At 37.9% G+C, this 24359-nt stretch overlaps 1 protein-coding gene across 1 annotated transcript in view; it reads right to left on the bottom strand.

The window, feature by feature from the left end:
• MEOX2 (mesenchyme homeobox 2) overlaps positions 1-21670 on the bottom strand; it is a 76023-nt gene extending 54353 nt beyond the window's left edge. The window contains exon 1 of the mRNA XM_005678989.3: positions 20864-21670. Within this exon, the coding sequence (XP_005679046.2) occupies positions 20864-21377 (514 nt within the window). The 5' untranslated portion in view covers positions 21378-21670. The remainder of the gene's footprint in view (positions 1-20863) is intronic.

Raw genomic sequence — 24359 nt, 5'->3', positions numbered from 1 at the left:
GGGATCCCATTGATGGAAATTCTATTCCTTCTAGATTCAAGTAAAAGAAATCAGCTGACTAACACATAGTATTTATTCAAAACAAAAATAGACAGTGGTAATTAAATGATAATATTGCCAGTCTGGAGAAGATTATAGCAATAAGAAAAAGTTACTGAGTTGGAAGTTGTTAGCCCCAGCTCTGCATACATTATTTTAGGGGTGCCACTTTCTGAGCCTCAATTTTCTCATCTTTGCTCACAAAGGTCTGTATAGTCAAAGCTGTGGCTTTTCCACTCGTCATGTATGAATGTGAGAGTCAGAACATAACGAAGGCTGAGCACTGAAGAATCAATGCTTTCAAACTGTGGTGCTGGAGGAGACCCTGGAGAGTCTCTTGGACAGCAAGGAGATCGAACCAGTCAATCTTAAAGGAAATCAACCCTAAATATTCAATGAAAGGACTGATGCTGAAGCTGAAACTACAATACTTTGGCCACCTGATGCAAACAGCTGACTCTTTGGAAAAGACCCCAAAGCTGGGAAAGGTTAAGGGCAGGAGAAGAAGGTGACAACAGAGGATGAGATGGTTGGATGGCATCATCGACTCAATGGACATGAGTTTGAACAAACTCTGAGTGATGGTGAAGGATAGGGAAGCCTGGCATGCTGCAGTCCATGGGGTCACAAAGAGTCAGACACAATTAAACAACCAAACAACAACAAGACTGAAAGGACGGTTTTGATAAATTCTATAATCCCTTCCAAGCCTAACATTCTGTGAAGTTACTGAATACGGTCTGCAGGGAAGTCTTTAGAGCTTTCAAGATAAAGACGGAGAGAAATGCCAAGAAGCCCAAAGAAGGAAAACCAAGGAAGGACTAAAAGTCATTTCACATGTTCACAATATTCTACTAAAGTGAGCCTTTGAAATATGGGACAACAGTATCACAGTCCTGCCTAAAAATGTATTCTACAATGTCCTCCATGGACTTAATCCTTTCTTGCCTTATTAAGATAACATTAATATCCTGCCAAATATACTCCCAAATATATAGTCAGCCAGCTAGCAAAATCTTATACCTTTCACTGTGATTTTATCAAACAACGTCCTGGGAATAAAATTTTTGAATTATAAAATTTAGCTATCTACAATCAGTTACTACCTCTTGGTGCATAAAACAAAGGAATCATTGAATCATAAAAATTAAGGATTTGGTTAAGAATGTCCTAGGGGCAGGTTTTGTGCATGATCCCAGGGGCCCAAAACCTGCTTTGCTTTTCATAGCTCATTATTCATATTTTTCTCCCAGGACGATCTGATCCAGGTCATTGTTTAATAGATTTTCATATGCTCATAACTTCAGAAGGGAGAAGTAAGAAGGGAGAGGAACAAGGGAGGTGCATACATTTTCAGAAACCTTCCCGGACTTCTCCAAATATTTTCATCATCTTTGCTACACTATTATTTCTCCTATCATATTGTTGCATCTGGTTGTTTCCATCATTGCCTTCCATGCTATGTTGTGGAACCTTCCAGAAACCTCAAGGTGTTCTATTCATCTGAGTGTACCCACAGCACAGAACTAAGTCCCTAGCACAGAGTACCCATTTAGCGAATTATGTCTGAGTTTGTGAATTATGAGGCTACTGAAATACCTAAGGCATTGTGTGTGTCCTGTGTATTTCTGGGACCAGGGGGAGGACAGGCTATAATTTGATACTAATTACCATTTATTTTGTGTCTCTGTGGTGCAATCGGTTATCATGTTCAGCTGTTAACTGAAAGATTGATGGTTCACAGGGATGCATCTCACACTTTTGGGGTCCCTATGGCTCTGCAGTAAAGAATCTGCCTGCCAATGCAGGAGAACCAGGTTCTATCCCAGAGTCAGGAAGACCCCCTGGAGGTGAAAATAGCAACTCACTCTAGTATTATGCCTGGAGAATCCCATGAACAGAGGAACCCAGCAGGCTACAGTTCATGAGGTGGCAAAAAAGTAGGACATGACTTAGTGACTAAACAACACCACCACCATTTATTCAGTCATCCTGATGAATGTGAAAATGACTCTGAGTCATTTTTTTTTTTAAAGGAATTCAGCTTTATCTAAAATACTAATACAGCTTCCTTAACAGGCACTCGAAAATGAATTGTAATTATATTAGAAAAGGTAAAATGAGAATTTTTTGCATTTTGTTTTTAGTATTATAAGAAGGGTAGAGAAAATATGAGAGTATTTATGTCTGATCACAATAAACTGTGGAAAATTCTGAAAGAGATGGGAATACCAGACCACCTGACCTGCCTTTTGAGAAACCTATATGCAGGTCAGGAAGCAACAGTTAGAACTGGACATGGAATAACAGACTGGTTCCAAATAGGAAAAGGAGTATGTCAAGGCTGTATATTGTCACCCTGCTTATTTAACTTATATGCAGAGTACATCATGAGAAACGCTGGACTGCAAGAAACACAAGCTGGAATCAATTGCCGGGAGAAATATCAATAACCTCAGATATGCAGATGACACCATCCTTATGGCAGAAAGTGAAGAGGAACTAAAAAGCTTCTTGATGAAAGTGAAAGAGGAGAGTGAAAAAGCTGGCTTAAAGCTCAACATTCAGAAAACAAAGATCATGGCATCTGGTCCCATCACTTCATGGGAAATAGATGGGGAAACAGTGGAAACAGTATCAGACTTTATTTTTGGGGGCTCCAAAATCACTGCAGATGGTGATTTGATTCATGAAATTAAAAGATGCTTACTCCTTGGAAGGAAAGTTATGACCAACCTAGATAGCATATTAAAAAACAGAGATATTACTTTGCCAACAATGGTCCGTCTAGTCAAGGCTATAGTTTTTCCAGTGGTCATGTTGGACTGTGAAAAAAGCTGAGCGCCAAAGAATTGATGCTTTTGAACAGTGGTGTTGGAGAAGACTCTTGAGAGTCCCTTGGACTGCAAGGAGATCCAACCAGTCCATTCTGAAGGAGATCAGCCCTGGGATTTCTTTGGAAGGAATAATGCTAAAGCTGAAACTCCAGTACTTTGGCTACCTCATGCGAAGAGTTGACTCATTGGTAAAGAGTCTGATGCTGAGAGGGATTGGGGGCAGGAGGAGAAGGGGACGACAGAGGATGAGACGGCTGGATGGCATCACTGACTCGATGGACATGAATCTGAGTGAACTCTGGGAGTTGATGATGGATAGGGAGGCCTGGTGTGCTGCAATTCATGGGGTCGCAAAGAGTTGGAGACGACTGAGCAACTGAACTGAACTGAACTGAGACAGATACGAGACACAGAAGTGAGGCACAACTACCTCGTGAAGAAAATCCCTTTTTCTGTGACTCTTATTTAAAGCAGTCTCTCTCTCATTCTCTTTAGGACATAGTTAAATTGTGGAGCCTCTTTATTCCATCCACTTTGAATAACATATTTAAATTTTCCGTAGGTTTATTTTGACTTTCTCACAACCTGAATTTTCAAGGTAAAACCATCCAACTTGGAAATCACCTATTTCTACTGGGTACTAACATCCATTCAACTACCTTATTGCATTTAACTGGCATACTTTAATTAGAGATGTTTTATTAAAAAAAAAAAAACAGAGATGCTTTGCCTGTACAGACTATTTATTCTAACTGGTTTTTATAAAAAATACAACCCATCATTACTGTGTCCATGGTAAAAGCATACTGTTTTTTAAACTGGGGAAAAAAAGTAAAAAAAAAATGCTATTAGTAATAGAGATTACCACATCTACACATTTGCACACCAATGGCCACCAACATCTTATGAGCAAATTTTCAATATAAAAGTAAACTCATAAATTTCACTCACTGAAAATTACTAAAATGTTTTCCTTACTCGTCTTCTACACTGCCAATAAAACTTTATTACAAATTACATTTGGTCTGGCCTGATTCTGTTCCAAAACCTCTCAAAAAACAATGAGAGTTGCCTGGACACTTACATATGCTTGGCCCAGTACTGTAATGTGTGTGTTTGGTTTTTTTTTTTTCGCGTTTCTAAGATGGTCTGAACACAATTGCTAATGTTTTTCTATACTTTCCTACATGAGCATACACTCTCAACTCATAAATTCTAACGTGAAATTATCCCGTGGTATCTTGGCTTAATATGTAGTGTTAATATTGCCTTTTCTCCCACTGATCACTAGCAGTTCAAGTATCAATTAGTTACCAATCAATCTCTGTTAAAAACGAATCCACTGATGAATAGTCCTGCTTTCCACATATTCAGAACTCTGCGGTTGGCAGCTTCATTGTGTAATGTATGGCTGCAGCCAAGCAGACCCAGATGGTTCACAGGACAGCTGTGAGTCTCCTTATACTTCAATTTTTCCTTGCATTTGCTCTTTTCAAACGCCAAGATGAATACTTTATCCTCATTTTCTTCCCCCCAAAAGTCTTGTCTAATATGCTCTTTCAGTTTGTCAGCTACCTGACTGGAAATTCTGGAATTCATACCAGGGACTGTAAACGATCAGATCTTGTGAGAGGCTTTGAAAGTCAATAACTCTTTGTCATTAATTGCCACTGTCTGATTCTATTAAGTTTTCGTACTTTCCCCCTGGAAAATCTAGCCTAATTCCTGGCATGTTCCCCACCCTTTCCCAGAAAAATGTTCTCCTCCCTATTCCTCAAGAGGCCTTCTGAAGAATCTCCCTAGTTGACCTTACATTTTTTAATATGCTTTCATTGTTTGTCTTCCCACTTCCAAAATTCTATTATTTTTTACATTTACATTCATCATATGTTGTAATTTGCTTCTTTAATTCTTCATTTACTTCATTTTAATTTACCACTGAACAATTGAATTGATTACTCTTTCAGTAGCTGAACAGAGTAGTAAAGCTGTCTAGATGCACTGTTCAATTAGACTTTTTAACAGATCAAAGTATTCTATATCTGCACTGTTCAATACATTAGCCAGTGTCCACATATGGCTAGTGAGTATTTGGAATGTGTTTACTAATATAAAGGAACTGTTGTTTAAATTTAATTAATTTTAATTAATCGAAGTTTAAATAGTCTTATATGGCTAGTACTACCATACTACACAGCACAGGAGAGTAATATGATTATTGGTGATAAACACAGATATACAAATGGGCATTTCTAGTAATTTTATAATCTTTTATTGAGCAACCCTGTCTAACAATGCTCTCCATGTGAAGGAAAGGATAAGATTTAGAATACAGAGTCTCTGCTTCTCATAAAATTTTCAACCTAGAAACAAGAATGTTCCATTGGTAGTTCTCAGTCTTGGCTATAAGTTAGAATCACTTGAGAGCTTTTTAAAAGCATCAGTGTTCAGATGAAATAACAAGCTACCTGAAATATGTTTCAAAGTAATTGGGACAAGGTAAGGAGGAATGGAATGGCATAAATGAGTTAAGGTGTGCCATGTGTTGACATATATTGAACATGATGGGCACCTGAGTGTTCATTATATTATTATCTCTACTCTTTTATGATTTTCTATTATAAAAGTTTTTTAATTCCAGATCTACTCGAGAGTAACATAATCATAATCTATGAAGTATTAGAATTTTTTGAGAGTTCCCAGACCATTCCAATGTAACATGAGAATTGAGAGTTACTGGTCTGAATAAATTAACCTTATGCATGTGTGTGTGCTAAGTTCCTTCAGTCACGTCCAGCTCTTTGCCACCCTATGGACTGCAGCCCACCAGGTTTCTCTGTCCATGGGATTCTCCAGGCAAGAACACTGGAGTGGGTTACCACGCCCTCCTGCAGGGGATCTTCCCGAGCCAGGGATCAAACCCTGTCTCTTACATCTCCTGCATTGGCAGGTTGGTTCTTTACCAATCGTGCCACCTGGGAAGCCCTAAGTTAAGCTTATGATACCAAGTTATCAAAAAGGTCCAGAAGCATGTAAAATCTGAGAGTTATTTTTCTTTTTGAGTTGAATGAATTATTAAAATAGAATCAGTGTCAGAGTCATGGATAATAGATTCTTAAAAAATTATTACAATGTTTTGCAATATGGATTAATTTTACTTTTTTATAGAAATAAATGCTAATTTACTTGGACAAGTAGTCTTGTTGCAAACTTTCTTTCCATGAGACAGTTCATGTGATACATGACTAAACTCAAAACAAGTGAGATGATTTTTATTTAGCTTTCCCATTCCTCTGTCACTGTCCTTTTCCTTAATAGCCAGGCCACCTCATGTGTGGTCACTTGTCAGTGTCTTGGATCCAAATTCTCTAATCACATACCATTGTGTGATCTGGTTAACCAGTTATACTCAAAGCAGAACGATACAGACTGAGGCATCATAGATTGAATCAGCATCACTATATCAGGGTGCTCAGAAAAGGGACCTTACATTTGTTTTTTAAAATTCAGTCTACTTGAAAAATTAGAAAATAATCTATCTTCTTTTTCAAATCACCAACTATCTGTGCCACTATTCAATGCTACAATATATGGATTAATACTCCATATTTTCCCCAGTTGCCTGATAATTTCAAGTTCAATTTAATTTTTTGGCTTTGTTAAACAGATATTTTAAGTACTATGATTACTTGGCTGTATTTAATGTGCAAAAGCTCAACAATTCATAGCATAGCTGCACAGAAGGTTCAGAGAATCTCACATCTTACTCGCAAATAATGGAATGAGAAATTCCTATATATTAGTTAACAGGAAATTGACTTGATAATCACTGAATTATCAAAAATAAATGCATCTTACCTCTTAAAAGGTGGACGATTTTTGATGATTTATAAAGTTTCTAACAAATGTATGTTTCTATGCCCCATCAGTTCACAAACGGCAAATATATGCCATGTCATCAAAGGTATTTCACTTTAGAAAGCATCCATAAAAATCATTCAGAAACAAATACAGATAATTACTTGAAGTCGATATTCATTTAACTCCCTTATGGACTGGCCAATAATCTTCTGAATTTGCCAACTACTAGAGTCCTGGAACCGAGAATTTCAGAAAACTCCTCATACAGACAATTCATTCAACGTTAATGAAGCATTTTCTATGCTACAATTGGGATTTACCAAGCACTTCTGTGCACCTATCCTAACGCAAAATGCCACATTAAAAGATAAAGAAGGCAGACTTTTTCTTTGTGGATACATGTAATGCAAATCACAGACTAGAGACATGTGCAACAGGAACAGCAAAGAGAACCATGAGGCAAAATTCAACTATGCTGCTATGCAGTATACAGACATTAATGTGGTAAGAGAAATGCAACCATTAACTTCAGAGTAGTATTGACCTGGGAAGTTGTCATAAGCTGTATTTTAATGAAAATAGTAACTATGTATAGAAAAAAGACCTTATAGGTGGCTGCTGCTGCTGCTAAGTCACTTCAGTCATGTATGACTCTGTGCGACCCCATAGACAGCAGCCCACCAGGCTCCCCCGTCCCTGGGATTCTCTAGGCAAGAACACTGGAGTGGGTTGCCATGTCCTTCTCCAATGCATGAAAGTGAAAAGTCAAAATGAAGTCGCTCAGTCGTGTCTGACTCTTTGCGACGCCATGGACTGCAGCCTACCAGGCTCCTCCATCCATGGGATTTTCCAGGCTATAGGATCAAAATTAAAAATAAATCTGGCAGGCAGCACAGAGCTAAATACACACGCACATGCATAAATATACACAGGAGCACAATAGAACTAGTGAAATCCGAGTAAGATTAGCAAATTTTATCAAGATCAATTTCTGGTTATATTATTGTATTATAATATTAACCCTGGGGAATACTAAGTAAAGCACATTGAGATCCTTCTTTATTATTTCTTATAACTATATGTGATTATGCAATTTTCTCAAAATAATAAACTTCTAAAAAGAGGCAGACATAAACAAGTTTATTGAGGAAATACTGGTTTTAAAAAAACAAAAGCAAAATCAGTATCAGACCAATTGGCCCAGCTGGTCAATAAAGCCTTAAATGACTGGGTTGGGAGACTGTTAGATGGAATCCAATTAATATATATCCCTAAATCCTAAGCAAACAAAATAAACATTGGATGGTAAGTAATATTAGCATGTCTTGACAAATAGAAGATGCAGAAAATCTTGTGGGAAAGATTCTTGAATGAAACTATGACTATATGTATTTAGGTACTCACATTAGGAATTATCAGAAGATAGTCTTAAAGCAACTAAAGACTGTATTTCGAAGACTAAATGAAAGATGACTTTGACAGAAAAAAACTGATCTAAGTGTATCTATCTGATTATGTATATATTATGTGTATGAGATTATGTTACATTTAATTGTAGGTAATACATAATTTATATTAGATATATATGATATTAAACAAAACGTGACTGCATACAAGAAGCAGTGCAAGTAAAATCTAGTGTTGTATCATTGGCAACTACTGGCCACTCCATGCATACTCATCAAAGCCTATAATTAAACATTCGTACTGTTAAGTATAGAATACTTTCAGTTTAATGCAGAATTTCAAGAAGAGGAATGACAAAGTCCGAATATTATTATTTGTTGAATAAAGCATTTCATTAGGGAAGAATGAACAGAAGTAAATACATTGAGAAGAGAGAGGTGCATCAGAAATCCTGGGGGCAGGGGAACAAAATTAAGTGCAAGAAACATCAAAGTAGGAATATGAAGAAAATATGGAATGGTAAGCAGTAGAATGGATTTGGGCTTAGCTGTGCAGGAAAAAGCAGCATGACTGAGTTTTGAAGTTAAGTCTGCTGGAAAAAGAGTGGAAAATCATCAAACTAGGTAGGAGAGTAATTATTTATTTTATTTTGGAAACAGAGTTGTATGTAGACAAAAAAGGGTAAAAAAATTTCTTAGAAGAAGCAACTGTGTATTTTATGTTTAATTTTGTTTTTGAGGGTCTAGTAAGAACCAAGGATCTGGAATTACCAGGCAAGTTCAGTGTTAGAGTGTTCCAGAGGTTATGTGGTTCTCTGCACTGGGGATGAGCAGATGGGTCTGGTGTTTACAGATTGTGGGGAAGATGAGTGTGGGCAGAATCAGAGGAGAAACAGGGAAGGTATGCCTGCTTAGCAAAGGCAAAAAATAGCCAATTATTAACATTTCTTAGCATATTCTGGGCAAAAAGGTTGCATTCAATTAAAAAATAAGATCAATACTTATTTTAAAATGAAGTTAGATTTAAGACTTGAGACAAGGGAAAGTCATGTGGTGTCTACTTGTAGTTATTTATGACTTTCAATACAAAATGCAAATATAGGTAAAGTCCAGCTAAATAAAATCTATTACTAGCACAGTAAACATTTTTAAACAGGAAACAGAGTCTTCAGTTCACAAATGGCTACCCAAAATATGATTCCATTTACATACATACCTATTACTTATAAACATCATATAACAAAGTTCATCGGCACATTCAGTTCAGTTCAATTCAGTTGCTCAGTCGTGTCCAACTCTTTGCGACCCCATGAATCGCAGGACGCCAGGCCCCCCCCCCCCCCCCCCCCCGCCTCCCCCGTCCATTACCAACACCCGGAGTTCACTCAGACTCGCGTCCATCGAGTCAGTGATGCCATCCAGCCATCTCATCCTCGGTCGTCCCCTTTTCCTCCTGCCCCCAATCCCTCCCAGCATCAAAGTCTTTTCCAATGAGTCCACGTATTAAACTTTAGTATGCTATGGTTCATTGTATGAAGTATCAAAAATATACAAGGATAATGGTAACTCATAGCAAGAACTATGCCATCAGAAAACTAAGAAGCTAAAAAAGAAAAACAGTGTTCATATTCATAAAACAGTGAAAAATGACCGAGGTAATCATAAATTCAGATTCAGAGACAGGCAGCTTATACCCAGGTAAAGCATTTTGTCAAATACACTTTTATTAGCTCAAAAGCAGTAGCCAACATTTTAAATGATGCTGTAATTTACTTTTATTGGGAAAACTAAAAACTTAAGGTTTCAAAATAGGATAGATTTTCCTTTTAAGGGCACTAGGCTGAAGTCAGGATATGGAAGTTCAACTGGCACTACTTGGCTGAACTGACAGACATTACTTCACTTCTCTGGGTGCACTCTCTCATCAAAAAATACACTCATTGAACTGGGTGGTGGCTCGGGTCTCTTCCAGTGCCTTGATAATTCTAATCATCTGTTGAAGCATTATAGATTATAAGTCAGTAAGAAGACTGACAAATCAAGCCTACCCTGAAAGCCAAAAGGGGCGAAATAGCTGATGCAGTCAGCCCTTTCTTGTCACCTCTGTGTATTACTGAACATTTAATGTTTTGTTCTTCTCCATGTACCTGCTCTCTGCCCTTCCATGATCTAGAAGAGAAGCAATCACTAGTCCTTTGAAACTCTCATTTTAGGAATTAAACTGCTGTCAGTCTAACAACTTGGAGAGTTAGCTCTGGACATTTAGAATTTTAATACAGTATCTGATTCCACTATTTATTCAGAAGCAACTGCCACAGACCATCATATATAATAATATAAAATTTCTCTGAAATATATTTCTGAATTTCCCCACATTAAACTCAGGCCTAGAAGAGGTGAGTAAGCTGCATAGAATGAAACTAGCTAATCCCCCACAACTTACAACTTGGGGCGAGTTTTGCATTCACTTGCCTCAACCTAAGCAACAGTTCTCAACAATTAATTAAATATAAGTAAATTCACAAACAAATAAATATTTGCTTTGAAAAAAGAACTTACCACCATTATAAAACTGTCCTTTTGTATTTAATGTGAGATATAATACAGCTTTAGGTGTTTTTTTTTAAGTATTTGCATGTTTGTCATTTATGAGGGTCTCCGAATGGAACCACTCAAAGTAACAATGGGCTTATTAACAATATTAACATATTTTTATTACTACATAATTACAATATTATGTAATTACAATATTACATTATTACATAATGTTAATATGTAATATTAACAATATGTTAAGTTCTCAAAGCAATGAACTTTATAGCTCAGCAGAAAAATGTTCTGTCCAACTTCCTAGTTAACAATGGCAACAGACACCTGACATTTCATTGTCATATTTAAAAAACCTTTTGGTTTAAGTTCTGTTCCCTCTTGACTAAATACCTCTTTGTACCTTCCTCTTGAAAACAAGTGTTTGATGGAGAATGTAGAAGACATTTGAGAAAGGTTAAGAGATATCCAGTCAAAAAAGGCAATGGAATGAGAATCTTAGGGGTTATTAGTGAAGGCCTCTTGAGTTTCTCATAAAGGTTGGTTTAAAACTCACTCTGCCTTTCAGGAAAATGGCATGCGATGGATATACAATTCTAAGGATAGTTGAAGATTATTTAAAATAATCTTTCAGGCAAGTAACATTTCCTACAGCAACATTACTAGTAAAACACAAATAAACAGGCAACATAAGACAGAGATTGTTTTTTGACGGTGAATACCCACAACAGAATTGTACCTACATTGATAGAAGACAGAAACAACAATACTTACTGAGCCAGACACTGTTTTAAGTACTTTATGTTTATTGACTCACTCTAATTTTTAGGAAACTACACTACAGAGACTCGGGAAATAGATGGAGAAACAGTGGAAATAGTGTCAGACTTTATTTTTTGGGGCTCCAAAATCACTGGAGATGGTGACTGCAGCCATGAAATTAAAAGATGCTTACTCCTTGGAAGAAAAGTTATGACCAACCTAGATAGCATATTCAAAAGCAGAGACATTACTCTGCCGACTAAGGTCCGTCTAGTCAAGGCTATGGTTTTTCCAGTAGTCATGTATGGATGTGAGAGTTGGACTGTGAAGAAAGCTGAGCACCAAAGAATTGATGCTTTTGAACTGTGGTGTTGGAGAAGACTCTTGAGAGTCCCTTGGACTGCAAGGAGATCCAACCAGTCCATTCTGAAGGAGATCAACCCTGGGATTTCTTTGGAAGGAATGATGCTAAAGCTGAAGCTCCAGTACTTCGGCCACCTCATGCGAAGAGTTGACTCATTGGAAAAGACTCTGATGCTGGGAGGGATTGCGGGCAGGAGGAGAAGGGGACGACAGAGGATGAAATGGCTGGATGGCATCACTGACTCGATGGACATGAGTCTGAGTGAACTCCAGGAGTTGGTGATGGACAGGGAGGCCTGGCATGCTGTGTTTCATGGGATCGCAAAGAGTCGGACACGACTGAGCGACTGAACTGAACACTACAGAGAAGTTAAATCATAGTTAGCAAGAGACAGAGACAAAACAACTCGACATTTCTCTTCTGTGGCCTGCGTTCCTTTAGGTTGATATCTAAGGATTTTATCCACCAAGATCTGAGTGATCTGCTTGTCTATCTTGATTGTGGTGGTGGTTTAGTTGCTCAGTTGTGTCCATCTTTTTGTGACCCCATTGACTGTAGCCTGCCAGCCTTACCTCTGTCCATGCAATCTCCCAGGCAAGAATACTGGAACTGCCTAGAAGGGAATTGCCATTCCCTTCTCTAGGAGCTCTTCCTGACCCAGGGATCAAACCCATGTCTCCTGCACTGGAGGCAGATTCTTTACCGGCTGAGCCAACAGGGAAGCCCCATCTTCTGAATACACCGGGACAAAGGGATGCAACAGAAGCAGATTGGAATGCATGAAGGGAGGCTACTGCAAGACATTTGAGATGGGCTGCAAATTCCACTAAGGTCCTAACTTTGCTGGAAGGCTTCTGCTCTGCCGCTCTCACTGGATTCCAGTGTAAAAGCTCCCTCTCTTTGCCCTATCATGTTTAGAGGTGCTGATATTTTCCAGTTGTGGGCAGACTCTGGGTAGTTCTCCATCCTGTTGCTTCCCAACACACTGCCCACCATCAGACATTAAGCATCAAACTCTCTTCAATCATCCCTATGAGTGTGCCCCCAATTTTCCTAAGAGGATGACAAAGAAATTACATAAATGCTTTGTGATCTATCAACTACTGACTAAAACTGTAAAAAAAATTTAAAAAAGGTGCTGCTCCTTCTTATTTTCCCAAATATTTGGGTATCCAAGAAAAAATGTGGTGCTCTTCTTCTAGGAACAAAGGATAATTCGGGAAGAAAAGGCATGCAGGATTCCTTGAATTTTGAAGGCGTACATTCAAAAGATCATAATCTTGGAAATGCATGTGGCAGCAGCCCCTAAATTTAGGTGTCTAACAGCTGGTTTTCATGCCATTTTGGTCTTTCTTAGCAATTTACATCTAGATGCTCTCTAGTTTAATATATCCACACCCGTTTATACCACAAATAAGGAGAAAAAAAAAATCTGAAGTAAACATAGCATGTAGTTGGGGAGACTTTCATTGTCAGGCAGAAAAATACCTGAAAATTCATTTTATTTTTGAAAAATATTAAAGAAGAGAGATATCACTTAATGTCAATCCATGCAATTAGGAGTAAATCTCTCTTAGTATGGTTCTTAAAAGGTGAAAGCCATTCAATAAATTACTGGCATCCTAAAAAAATCAAAGCTACTTTTCATCAATTTAGCTCCCACTAAGTTTTTGATGGCACAATTCTATTTTCCTGAACTGTGTGTTCTCACTACCACAATAAAATCAATCATCTGTAAAATTTACTTGGTATTCATTATTTCTTTGATGAGAGTCACTGCCCATTTTACACCTTTTTTTTTTAACTAATAATATACTTCAGTTTAATTTGCTACTTTTTCAGGAGGCTAAGAATCGAAAAGTTTTCTATGCAGTCCAGAAAGTTGTAAGAAGCCGCCTCTACAGACACTGAATGTATTTCGCCAGTACACTTGCAAATAACTATCATTTACAAAAATAAGTTTTTATTTGGGTGTCACTTCTGGCAGAGCATTAAAGCTGTATTTTCAAAGAGCAAAATTCTCAGCCTTTAAAATTCTACTGGCATCCACCAACCGAAGCTGGACCCTCCACTAGGTTTCCACACAGTCTGAGAGAGAGATGACTTCATCTTAATCATTTTCTTGCCCACAGTCATGTAAGATAACTAGGATTTTTAATTTTTTTTCTTGTAGCATTATGGAAATCTCTTGAACTGTAGGCAAAATAAAGAGCCAGAGGAAGAGAAAGACAAAAGAAAAACTGCAGGGAGTTGGCAGATTTGATTTTATGAGTATCATTGATTATCAGGTTCAGTCTTTAGGACTCTCCACATAGCCGTATATATGCTCCAAGTTTAATATTTTATCTTGTAACTGCAACATTTAACATCACATTATACTCTTTAATATGGATACTTTCGTTCAGATGATCTGGTATGAAGAAATTAAATTTGAGATTCTATTAGTGTATATACATACATTTATATAAATAGATTATTTTAAAATGTGCTTTAAGTGTAGCCACCATGTGCGAGTTCAGCATCTTCCCTGTCTTTTATGCCATTAACCTTTCTACTAAAATACAGTAGGGACTAAAAACTATAAAAACGAAACATCTTATATTTACAATTTCAACTAATATAGGCTATCCAGCTTCAAGAAACATACCTAAAACATCTTAGAAAGAAGACGTACCAAAAAAAAAAAAAAAAAAACAAAACCCACAACGCTAGGATGTTTAAATACATTTGAAATATTCTAATTGAATTGATTCTAAGAGCAATGATTTCTGAATTTGTCTTTAAACAAAACCCTAATGTTTTTCAATACCACGAGTTATTACCTACTAAACTTACATCTGCTGTAAAAGTAAAAACTCCAAGGCTGTAAGAATTAAGTCACCAAAAAATACAAGTATTTTAGAATTAAAAAATTTTAAGGAAATGCTAACTTTGAAAAGTACCATAACTATGGTATTAGATAAGCTGAAGTTCCAATTTCTTAATTTTTAAATCTATATAGGATAAGACAGTAATTATTTTTGAAAGAATTTTCTTCATATAAACCCCTTCCAAAAATGTATACACATTAATACATATTTCACCTGATTTTTCTTTTTCATAGGTGCATGGAAGAGATCAAAAAATATATCATACAATAATTTCAGAGCCCTAAAAAATCAATATTCTAATACACAGTATCAAATTTGCAGACAGTAATGTAATACATTCAGAAACATTATATTGCTGTGGAAAATGCGACAGTATAAAAAGTTTTTCATGAATAAATGGATTTTAATTATATAATTCAAATTCCAAATATAGAGGAGTATTAATAATTGACCCATTTAATCCCAAATGAATGTATATTTTCCCCAGGTAATCTTTAGTTAATTTAATAAAAAAATATTTTTAAAGATTTTAAAGAGAAACATTTACTCTGAAGTATGAAAACATCTGAAACATCTGAACAAAAAGCAACATCTGAATTTTATACAGATTAATAGATATATTATTTATTATTTGTATCCTAAAATACTATCTAACACAATTTCTTAAAGAGAAAACAAATTCCTTACCCTACTATAATGTAAGTAAAAACTCATCAGAGAAAAGGTGCTCCAATTTAAATTAATTCTACCTCTACACAGGTAATGCAAATTGAAGTCTGAGACCCAAAATGACCTTTACTATTTTAAGTTTTACTTCACCAGAGCAATAAAACATTCTAAAAGGTTTTTTGCAATAGGATTATGAACTTCACTGATGACTATGATTTAGAAGTAGTGTGGAGAATAAGGCAGTGTTGCAATTCATATTTCTTTATTATTGTGTCACTTCATCTCTACACGAGGGTTTCAGTTTGATACAACTATTCGGAGAAAAAAAATCATAAAAGTATCATAACAAAAATAGGAAGTGTTAGTGTTTGATTTTCTTTACAACCTTAACAAAAGCTTATTATTGATAAGTAAATCATATTAATGACTAAAACACATAAAAGAAGTCACAATGATAAAATGTGTTTTGCCGTTTGAATAAAAATACAATTTCTACTTTGTGCACTTTGGCCTTGGTTTGTGTTTTATACCATTTTTTCTAATTTAACCATTGAAATCAGTCACCAATGCAATAATCCAGGATATGTAATTTAGCTGGTTACTCGATATTTAATCCTTCTTATTTTATGACTATAATCAAGGGGGAAAATTCTACTGCTGATAGTCTTACTTTATATATTTTCTAATATATTTTCCTCACAAAATTTTTATTATAGAAAACAACATGGCAAAATTACAAGAAAATGAGAAATAAATCATCCACAACTATTAACTCAACAAATATTAGTTAAGGAATTCCTGTGTGTATTTTACTTTGTAATATTTTTCACCCTTATCATTTATCACTCATAAATGTTTGTAATAATCACAGCAATTCTTGGAAAAAAAACATGGTCTGAAATTTTAAGAATAAACTACTGAAGTGAACATGGTCTAAAACTACATTATTGTATTATATAGTTTTTTTATTTGAAATGAAAATCTAAAAAGCCATCACATTTTCTGTGTGCTTCTGGCTGCCATTTTTAATCCAGTAAATTAATGAAATTGCCCAGCATATATATATTTAAATGTAGTAAATGAATAAAACTGGCATCGTTACCAGACCAAATACATAACTAGGTTTACATGTGGAGATTTTTTTTTTTTTAACAGAAGTTAGTCATTAATTCACCCATAGGTTATTTATTTTTTTAAAAGTTAATTCTTTTACTAAATATAGCAATAGTTTGCCAAATTTCTCTGAATCTAAGGTAAGGGGTTGTCCCTTTCGTTATTTTATTTTTGTTTAAAATTAATTAGGCCTTACAATAAATAACGTGATAAATTCCAATCCTGTGATGAAGGATCTATGTTTTGAAACACAGACAAACAAGGTAATGCTTAAAATAAATTTTTTGGTTTATTAGTGGCGATCAGCTTACAGTGTACCAACATAATGGTTTCCATTGAAGATTACTGTGAACAAAGATTAAAACTTAAAATGCATGATAGAGGGCTTTTAACTCAAATCAAAGTTTTAGCAGTGCCATGCATTATGTTTGATGCTGTTCCTTTCAAATAACTATAAATAAAGGTATTTACAGAGAAATGGAAACTTTTTCAGGATTTATTTGCATTCTTCCTTCCATCATTGCTGAGTTTCCACAATAAAGCACCTTAATTCTGAAGGAATTAATGCTCTTGACTTTTGAGTGTAATCATTTTGCAAACACTCATGTAGGTCAATGGTACTCAGAATTCTTTTATGTCAGGACATTGTTTTAAATATTCACATCTAAAATCAATCTACTACTCTAAGAAAATGACTGAAAATGGTTACTTTTTAACTTTCATAGATTTGAGGCATTTAATTTGTTCAATACAAATACTGGCCTATAACCATCCGCATCCAATAAGACTGCATTTTAAATTCTAAAGCAAATGCTGAAAGTCATGATCCAGTCACACAGAAATGAATAATAATGTAACTTCTTTTCTTTCAGAAAACATGATGATAGAATTTCTAAAAAAAAGTACAATATAATACCAGAGGTAGGGCAAGTAAGATATTATTCTGTATTTCATTTCCAGCATATTATCCTAATCCTTGCCTATCAATCTGCAGTGCCAGACAGATATAATTTGACAACACATATTTTATGATCTTGTAGCTATAATAAAATACTTACAGTTTTATAAGAATCCAATATGATTCAAAGTCTTGTAAAATTGACACCCCCAAATCACTCCTTTTTGATATAATTTTGATTTTTTATAAAATATGCACTTATATTCATTCAATAAATTTGAACAGAAGATACTCACACATTTACACTTTATATTACCTGCATTAAAAACTAAAACTAGATTAATTTATTTTGATCTACTAACTGAAAAGTAGGCAGTTTATACTTATTACTATGTTGCTTGGTGAACAATCAAAGGTAACTGAAGTGAAGTAATTCACAGTATTTATTAGACTTTTTTTTCAGAATCACCTGTTTTGTACAGATTGCTTTAAGTACAGTTGTAAAGTTTTGATTTCTAAGAGTTCTTTTGAAGATGTGGCAGATGTTGGCTTTGATAATAATGCCAGAAAGCATAGCAGGTTCAAAGTTGCAAATATGCTTAACATATATAAAAGATAGTGTGATTTTCTATTAAACGTTGTTGTTTTCAATTGTTGATAAAGTGCAGTGGAATTCTAAAGTCCACAAATATTTGCTTCTAGACCCTTAAGCTTCTTGAGTTTGTGTATGCGCGTGTTCATGTGTTTCTGAGAGGTGAAACACATACAAATGCACACTGAAAAATGTTAACTATTATAGTTTCAGCATCATTATCATGAATAAAAATTGGGGTTGTTTTTCAATATTTTCCAGTGCTTAAAATTCCACTAGAATTTCACATAGTCAATACACACATACATACAATCCGTGAGATGCAAGCACACAGAATTTTGGTTCCGATTTTGTCCTGGATTTATGTACTACGTTTACTCTCAACTAGAAATACATACTGATTATACATTGTCTGACAACATAAAAATGGCCTCTGTAATGCATGGTGTGAGTTTTGTCAAATATAATTTTAAAATTTGAAGAGTGTCAACATTATGTTAATTCAACTTTTTTGGAAATATTGAAACATTAAAACTGTGCTCTAAGCAATTAGAGATATATGTGCTAATAATATATCAGAATTACATTGACTTTCTACTTTGCTTTAATTTCTGCTAGATCAAGATACCCTTATAATAATATGAAATGAAATAGCTGTGAGCATAAATTATAAAAGACCAAATACAACATCATTCCAATAAAAAATGATACCTTGAATTTAAATTCACTTAAAGAATATAACAAATATCATCTAAAATAGTAAATCTGGCTATTTGAACTTTATTTTCAAAGATTGTACATATATTCAACAAGAAATTAAAAATATATTTCCTTTTAGATAGTGAAGAGTTGTTTCAAAATATCCCATCAAAGAAAAAATTCATTCTAACTTCCAAATGATTCTACCCTTGGTGATGATTAACTGTATTTCCCATTCAAGATGTAATCTATTAATATTTTATGTATCTGATGAAAACTTTTGTTTTTCCAGGACTTTAATGATCAACTTCAACATGAAAAGATAAACTTATTTTGTTATATGGTTATTTTCCACCAAAGGACAGTAGCAGTATTAATATAACCAATTTTCTTAAGAAAGTCACTATTAAAATAACTGAAGGGAGTCAGTTCTTGGATCTCACTTTCTTGATTTCTCCTTGATCAAAGTAACAGAGGCCTATATGAAAATTCAGCTTGTCCTAAGAAACTTAGGTGCGTTTGTTCAGTTGAAGAAGCATATGAAACAATCCATGATATAGGCTTCTCACTGCAGAAAGTACAAGGAACAGTAAGAGCCTCTGGTAAATTGCAAAAGCGTCCCTGGCTAACCTGTACTCAGATCTTATCCCAGAAAAGTTACATTGATATCAAATGCTGATCCTATAAAAGGATGACTGCATTCTAAAAATGACTTGTTTTCTAATGAAGATGGAAGCCTTCTTGCTATATTAACTTTTTCACTCTGTCTGAAGAGTGTCTCACTTAGGGTTAGTAAAAACCATTAAAAATGAATGATACTGCTGGCAACCTTTTTGGATATCAACTATTTTGTGATGGAGCATTAGAAGTTCACCCTGACCTTGGAATGTAAACGTGAGATTCTAAATTTGAGATAGAAGAACCCATTCCGTACTCACTGAAGAATAATTGATACCATTGCTGCAAAAGAACATGAAATATGCGGCTCAATCACTGTCATTCATGTGAAATCTAATCTAAATTATTATAAAGGATAGACATTATCCAGTCTTTCAAATCAGTACCTGGAATTATCTTCCAGGGCTCTTAAAACCAATGCCGCAAAGAAAGAAAATACGTAAATATTATATTAAATAAACGACAGCTTACAAAAAGATGGGACGCAGGTTGCGTCGTAGCTACTGAAGAAAGCTTATAACCTCCTTCTAAAGAATCTTTTAACAATTTCTTTAGGACAGAGACAGGTAAGGGCTTTGACAGTTGACTGCAAAGCTTTAGCTTCTCTGGATTGCTAAAGTTTAGTTGGCTGCCGCTGCCTTCAAGCATTCGCGTTTGGTTAAGATTCCCCTTTCGATACGCGGTTCAAGATATCCTCGCGTAGATCAGCGCCTCCTACGCACACCCACTTGTAGCAGCGCTACCCCGGTTGCTGTTAAGTTTCCCAATCCTTGTTTCGGATAGTACTCAACTGGAGGAGGATTTTACTTTCCACTTCTGAAACTCAGATTTTCTTTTTGGTTAGCATTACATGAATACAACTACAATAAAGAATCGTCTTTCGTCAAGGCTCTGAGCGTATATTTAGTTGCCATTCTCTGACACATTGCTTAAAATCCTCTGAATTCCTAGACAATATCTTCTTCCCCCAAGAAAGACAAATTTTACCATTTGGAATAGGGTGCTATTTAAAGAACTCTGAAATCAGAATAAAAAAAAAAAAACTAAACTAAAACTTTTTCTCATGTGCTCTGCCAAGTTCCACTGCAAGTTCCAAATGTTGTGCAATAATTTGGAAATCCAGTTAACGATGGGAAAAATCGAGCCATTCAGAGTCGGGAAAAGTCAAGGAAAGGCACCCGCACGCACGCCCAGCGGACGCTGCATCCCAGGGTGCATCCCCCTCCCCATCGCTCAGATGGAAGGTCACGCTTCGCAATCGATTTCACATACTTGTCACTTGTCCTTTTTTTCTCAACCCTCTGGTAAACTAGTTTGAATCTTGGAGAGCTTAACGCAGTTGGCTGCAGTGCTGCCCTCGGAGAAACACGTGCCCCCAAATAAAAGGACCAAAGCAGCCTCGCCGAATTTGGCGGCGAGGAGCCAGAGAGGAAAAGACCTGTCCCATAACGCCCGCCGCCTCACTCTAGTAGGAGAATCTTCCCATCTCCCCGCCCCCTTTCGCCGAGGGTGCCCGGCGTGCCCTTACCTGAGCTATCGCTTTTCCTCTTGCTGCCACTTCTCTTCTCCGCCTCCGCGGGTGACAGCGCCTGGCGGCCGTAGTCCCCTGGCGGGCACGCGGCCCCGGTCGGGGTGCTGGAGCCCAAGCTGGAAGAGTTGGAACACAGGACCGGCGGGCTGCTTCCCAGCTCCGGGGGCCCTCCCGAGTCCGGCTGGAGGCAGAGGCTGTGCCGAGCCGCGCTCGGCGGGGAGGACATCTGCGGGAGGTGCCAGTTGGTTTGCAGAGCTTGGTGCTGCTGCTGCTGGTGGTGGTGGTGGTGATGGTGGTGGTGGTGGTGGTGCCCCCTGTGATGCTGGCTGGCAAACATGCCCTCCTCGTTGGGGTATCCCGCGATTATGCAAGACGAGGAAGAAGTGGAGAGCTCGGGGTAGGACATGTGGTCAGATCTTCCATGGAGGGCGAGAGAGGATTGGGAGAACGGGTGCAAGCCTTGCGCGGTGGCGTGAGGGCTGCGCAGGCAGCCAAAGAGCGGGTGTTCCATAGCATGCAAGTCTCGGGTTCCAGGCAGAAGACTTCACGACGGTTCCAAACGCCACCACCCTCTGTCACTTTTCACTGGAAACCGTGTGACTTTTCCCCCTCCCAAAGCAATAGCCGCCCGCGTTTCGTCAGAGCTCGGATAATCCCGGTCCTGAGCCCTAGCGGCCAGTCTCCTTTACATATAAACACTCGGACCTGGAGAAGCTTCCCTCTGAGCTACTCAGATGTCAAGAGCAGGAGAGGTTGAAGCCAAAAGAAGGTGGTCCCAGAGAACTGCTTTCAGGGGGAAACGGCTCTGAGAGGTTATAAATAGAGTGTAATGTGAGCTGGGGGCTGGCTTAGGAGCCCAGCGCTGACCACATGCAAACTCCCTCCAAAACTCCCGCTCAGTTCGCGCAATGCGCTCCCAGTTCCACTTCCTATCGCCGGCTGGACGCATGCAGCGCGTCCACGCCCTCCCGCCGCTGCCAACAGCCTGGACTGCAAGCGGCAAGCCGGGCGCCTAAACCCGAGCCCCGGCGGGCAGCGGCTGCCCTTCCCGCTCCACCGGCCGGGGCGCGCCGTGGCGCCCGCCAGCTCCAACCCCACACCCAGTGTCCCACCTGCTCATTTCTCTCCTGAAAGGTGTCTTGTCAATGCCACTTGGGCACTGTCACCTGCAGAAAAACTTAGGGTGTGCCTAAATGTGGAGAAGCACGAAAGGTGGAGGATTAAGGAAAAGAATCAGAGCTAGTTTGGCGCGCACTCAGATTAAGGTTTTCCAAATTCGCATCAACTCGTGTCATGGGCTCAGTGGCGTTTCTAGCTTTTTTATACAGCTGGTGTCTGTGGGTGGGTTGTTAGAGCGCTGAGACGCCAGATTCGAGGATGCAGGAAAAGTTCCCCACGGGCGAGAAAGGGCCGCAAGGAACGAGACTTGATAGGGTGGAAGAAAGCATGGGGCCGTGACGGTCGCAGACGCTCTGCTTCTGGCATCCTCACCTGCGGTCCCAGGTGGGGTCTCTTCCCCTGCTTACCTCAAATGTCCTCCCCCACACCGCTCTCGATTTCCAGGTCCCACTCCATTTCCTTGCCACTTGTCCGCCCAGAAAAACTTTTGCTGGATCAGGAGTATTCTAAAGCGATTTCACCCTAGTCACAAGCGATGTGTATATTGCATGTACATTTCCAGTACTCTCCCTCAGGAGCCAGCCCCCTGTCACCTCGTTTCCCTCCAGAAATCCATCTCTCTTCCGCTCAAAAAAATCAATCAGCTAGTTGCACCCCTTTCACTCCCACGCCGCCATGGTTCCATTTACCAAACAAATACTACACTTTGGTATCCCTTAAAGTTCGGATCTCCCTGGTTACAATTTTGCATCCTAGAAAATGACTTAGAAAACTTGCCACCGGTGAATTAATGCGAGCGACGCCTGGGCTTTGATACTGCCACATGCTTAAAGGGTGACACTGTCTGCTAGGGGCCAAGTCGTTTGCACAAGGCACGCACGCTGGCCGAGCATAATGAGCTGCGGGAACAGTTGAGCCTTGCCTAGGACTTGTCGCATCAGGAGAATATCGGCGCTCACCTATCCCTCCCGGGACCCCAAATTTGCCACCAGGAGCGTCGCCGTCTTACTTTCATTGTCTCAGGTGTCCAGAGGACGGGGGGTCAGGTCTTGGAAGTTGTTAATGGGATTATTGGGGACAGCAAACTGGGCCAGGCATCTGGTTTGAATTAGGAAAATGTATTGATTAATCTTTGAGAAATGTCACCAGGGTAGAACTTTTTCCCTAGTCCCGTCCCTCAGGCTTCAGCCTGACCATCTCCTTTTTCTTTCAAGTATCCTGGAGAATAGTGGCTTTGCAATAAACCTTTATATCCGTGTGAAAGTTCGAATTGTTTTCCAATGCTCAGAGGTGAGATGGGGTGGGAGTGATCAGGAATTCTGAGATTTGTTAGCGCTGCTTTCTTTAACGGAAATTGAGCCCTATTTTGAGGGAAATTAGTTTTGCAGACTTCGTTAAAAAAAAAAAAAAGGTTAAAACTTTTGTTCACCAGCTGCTCAACTTTTCAGTCTGGGTTTGAGCTGGAACCTGCTGCAAGCGTTTGACGGTAAGGCTTTCTTTGCCGATATGTTTTGGGAATCTAATATTGTTTTAGACTTCGAAAGGGGGTGTTCTTCACGTTGCACGTTTCTAAGGGTTTTAAGCGCTCGCAGGATGGCGTCCAGGGCTTAGATCTTAAGAATGTTTCTTCCTGCCACTCCCCACGCCCTTGGCTCTTAAAGGATAAAAAAGGAAGGGATGTATTTCTTCTAATATCGTCGGAATATTTTTTGAATTTTCATTGTGTTTATGGTTTCAATATGTGCTCTGATATTAAAAGTTAAAGTACAAAGAGCAACACTAAACTTCCCAAACTCGTGTAGCTCCTCTATGGATTTTGGATGAAAGCATTAAAGACTTTATCCAAGAAAAATTTAGGCAAGCACCTCCATAGACAGTCACTAGAAATATTTATATAATACTGTCTACTAAACGTATTGTGGAAAATGTCAGACAGGACTAATTAAAGATACACTTGATCTGCACACATCAATAAAAAACATCCATAAAGGTCCTTTTGGTTTGCATTACAGTGGTCTAGAGGGAGAGACACAATTGAGAAATGAATGGATTTGAATTTAACCAGTGTGTTTCAGGCAACCAGCAAACACACATAAGTTTTCATCTCCAGGAGCTGCCACTTCTTGAACCTGCCCTATGACTGTGCTGGGGTTTTTTCTCACTCACTGTGTCAGATGTTGACAACATGTCCAGAAATTTCTCCACAACCTGCCTCAGTCAGTCAGCTGAGTGTAAGACTAAAAGTCTGGTAAAGAAAAATTAGAAAAGGTTAAAAATGAGAGAAGTCTCTTTGAAAGGCACACAATTAAAAGAAACCTAGCAGAAAAGGTCTTGTTAAGTGAAGACTCAAAATATCTATCAGTTAACATGAAGT

Source organism: Capra hircus, chromosome 4 (genome assembly GCF_001704415.2).
Source record: "Capra hircus breed San Clemente chromosome 4, ASM170441v1, whole genome shotgun sequence".
NCBI classification, from domain to species: domain Eukaryota; kingdom Metazoa; phylum Chordata; class Mammalia; order Artiodactyla; family Bovidae; genus Capra; species Capra hircus.
The sequence above is the reverse complement of the archived record's forward strand: the minus strand, read 5'-3'. Positions and strand labels throughout refer to the sequence as shown.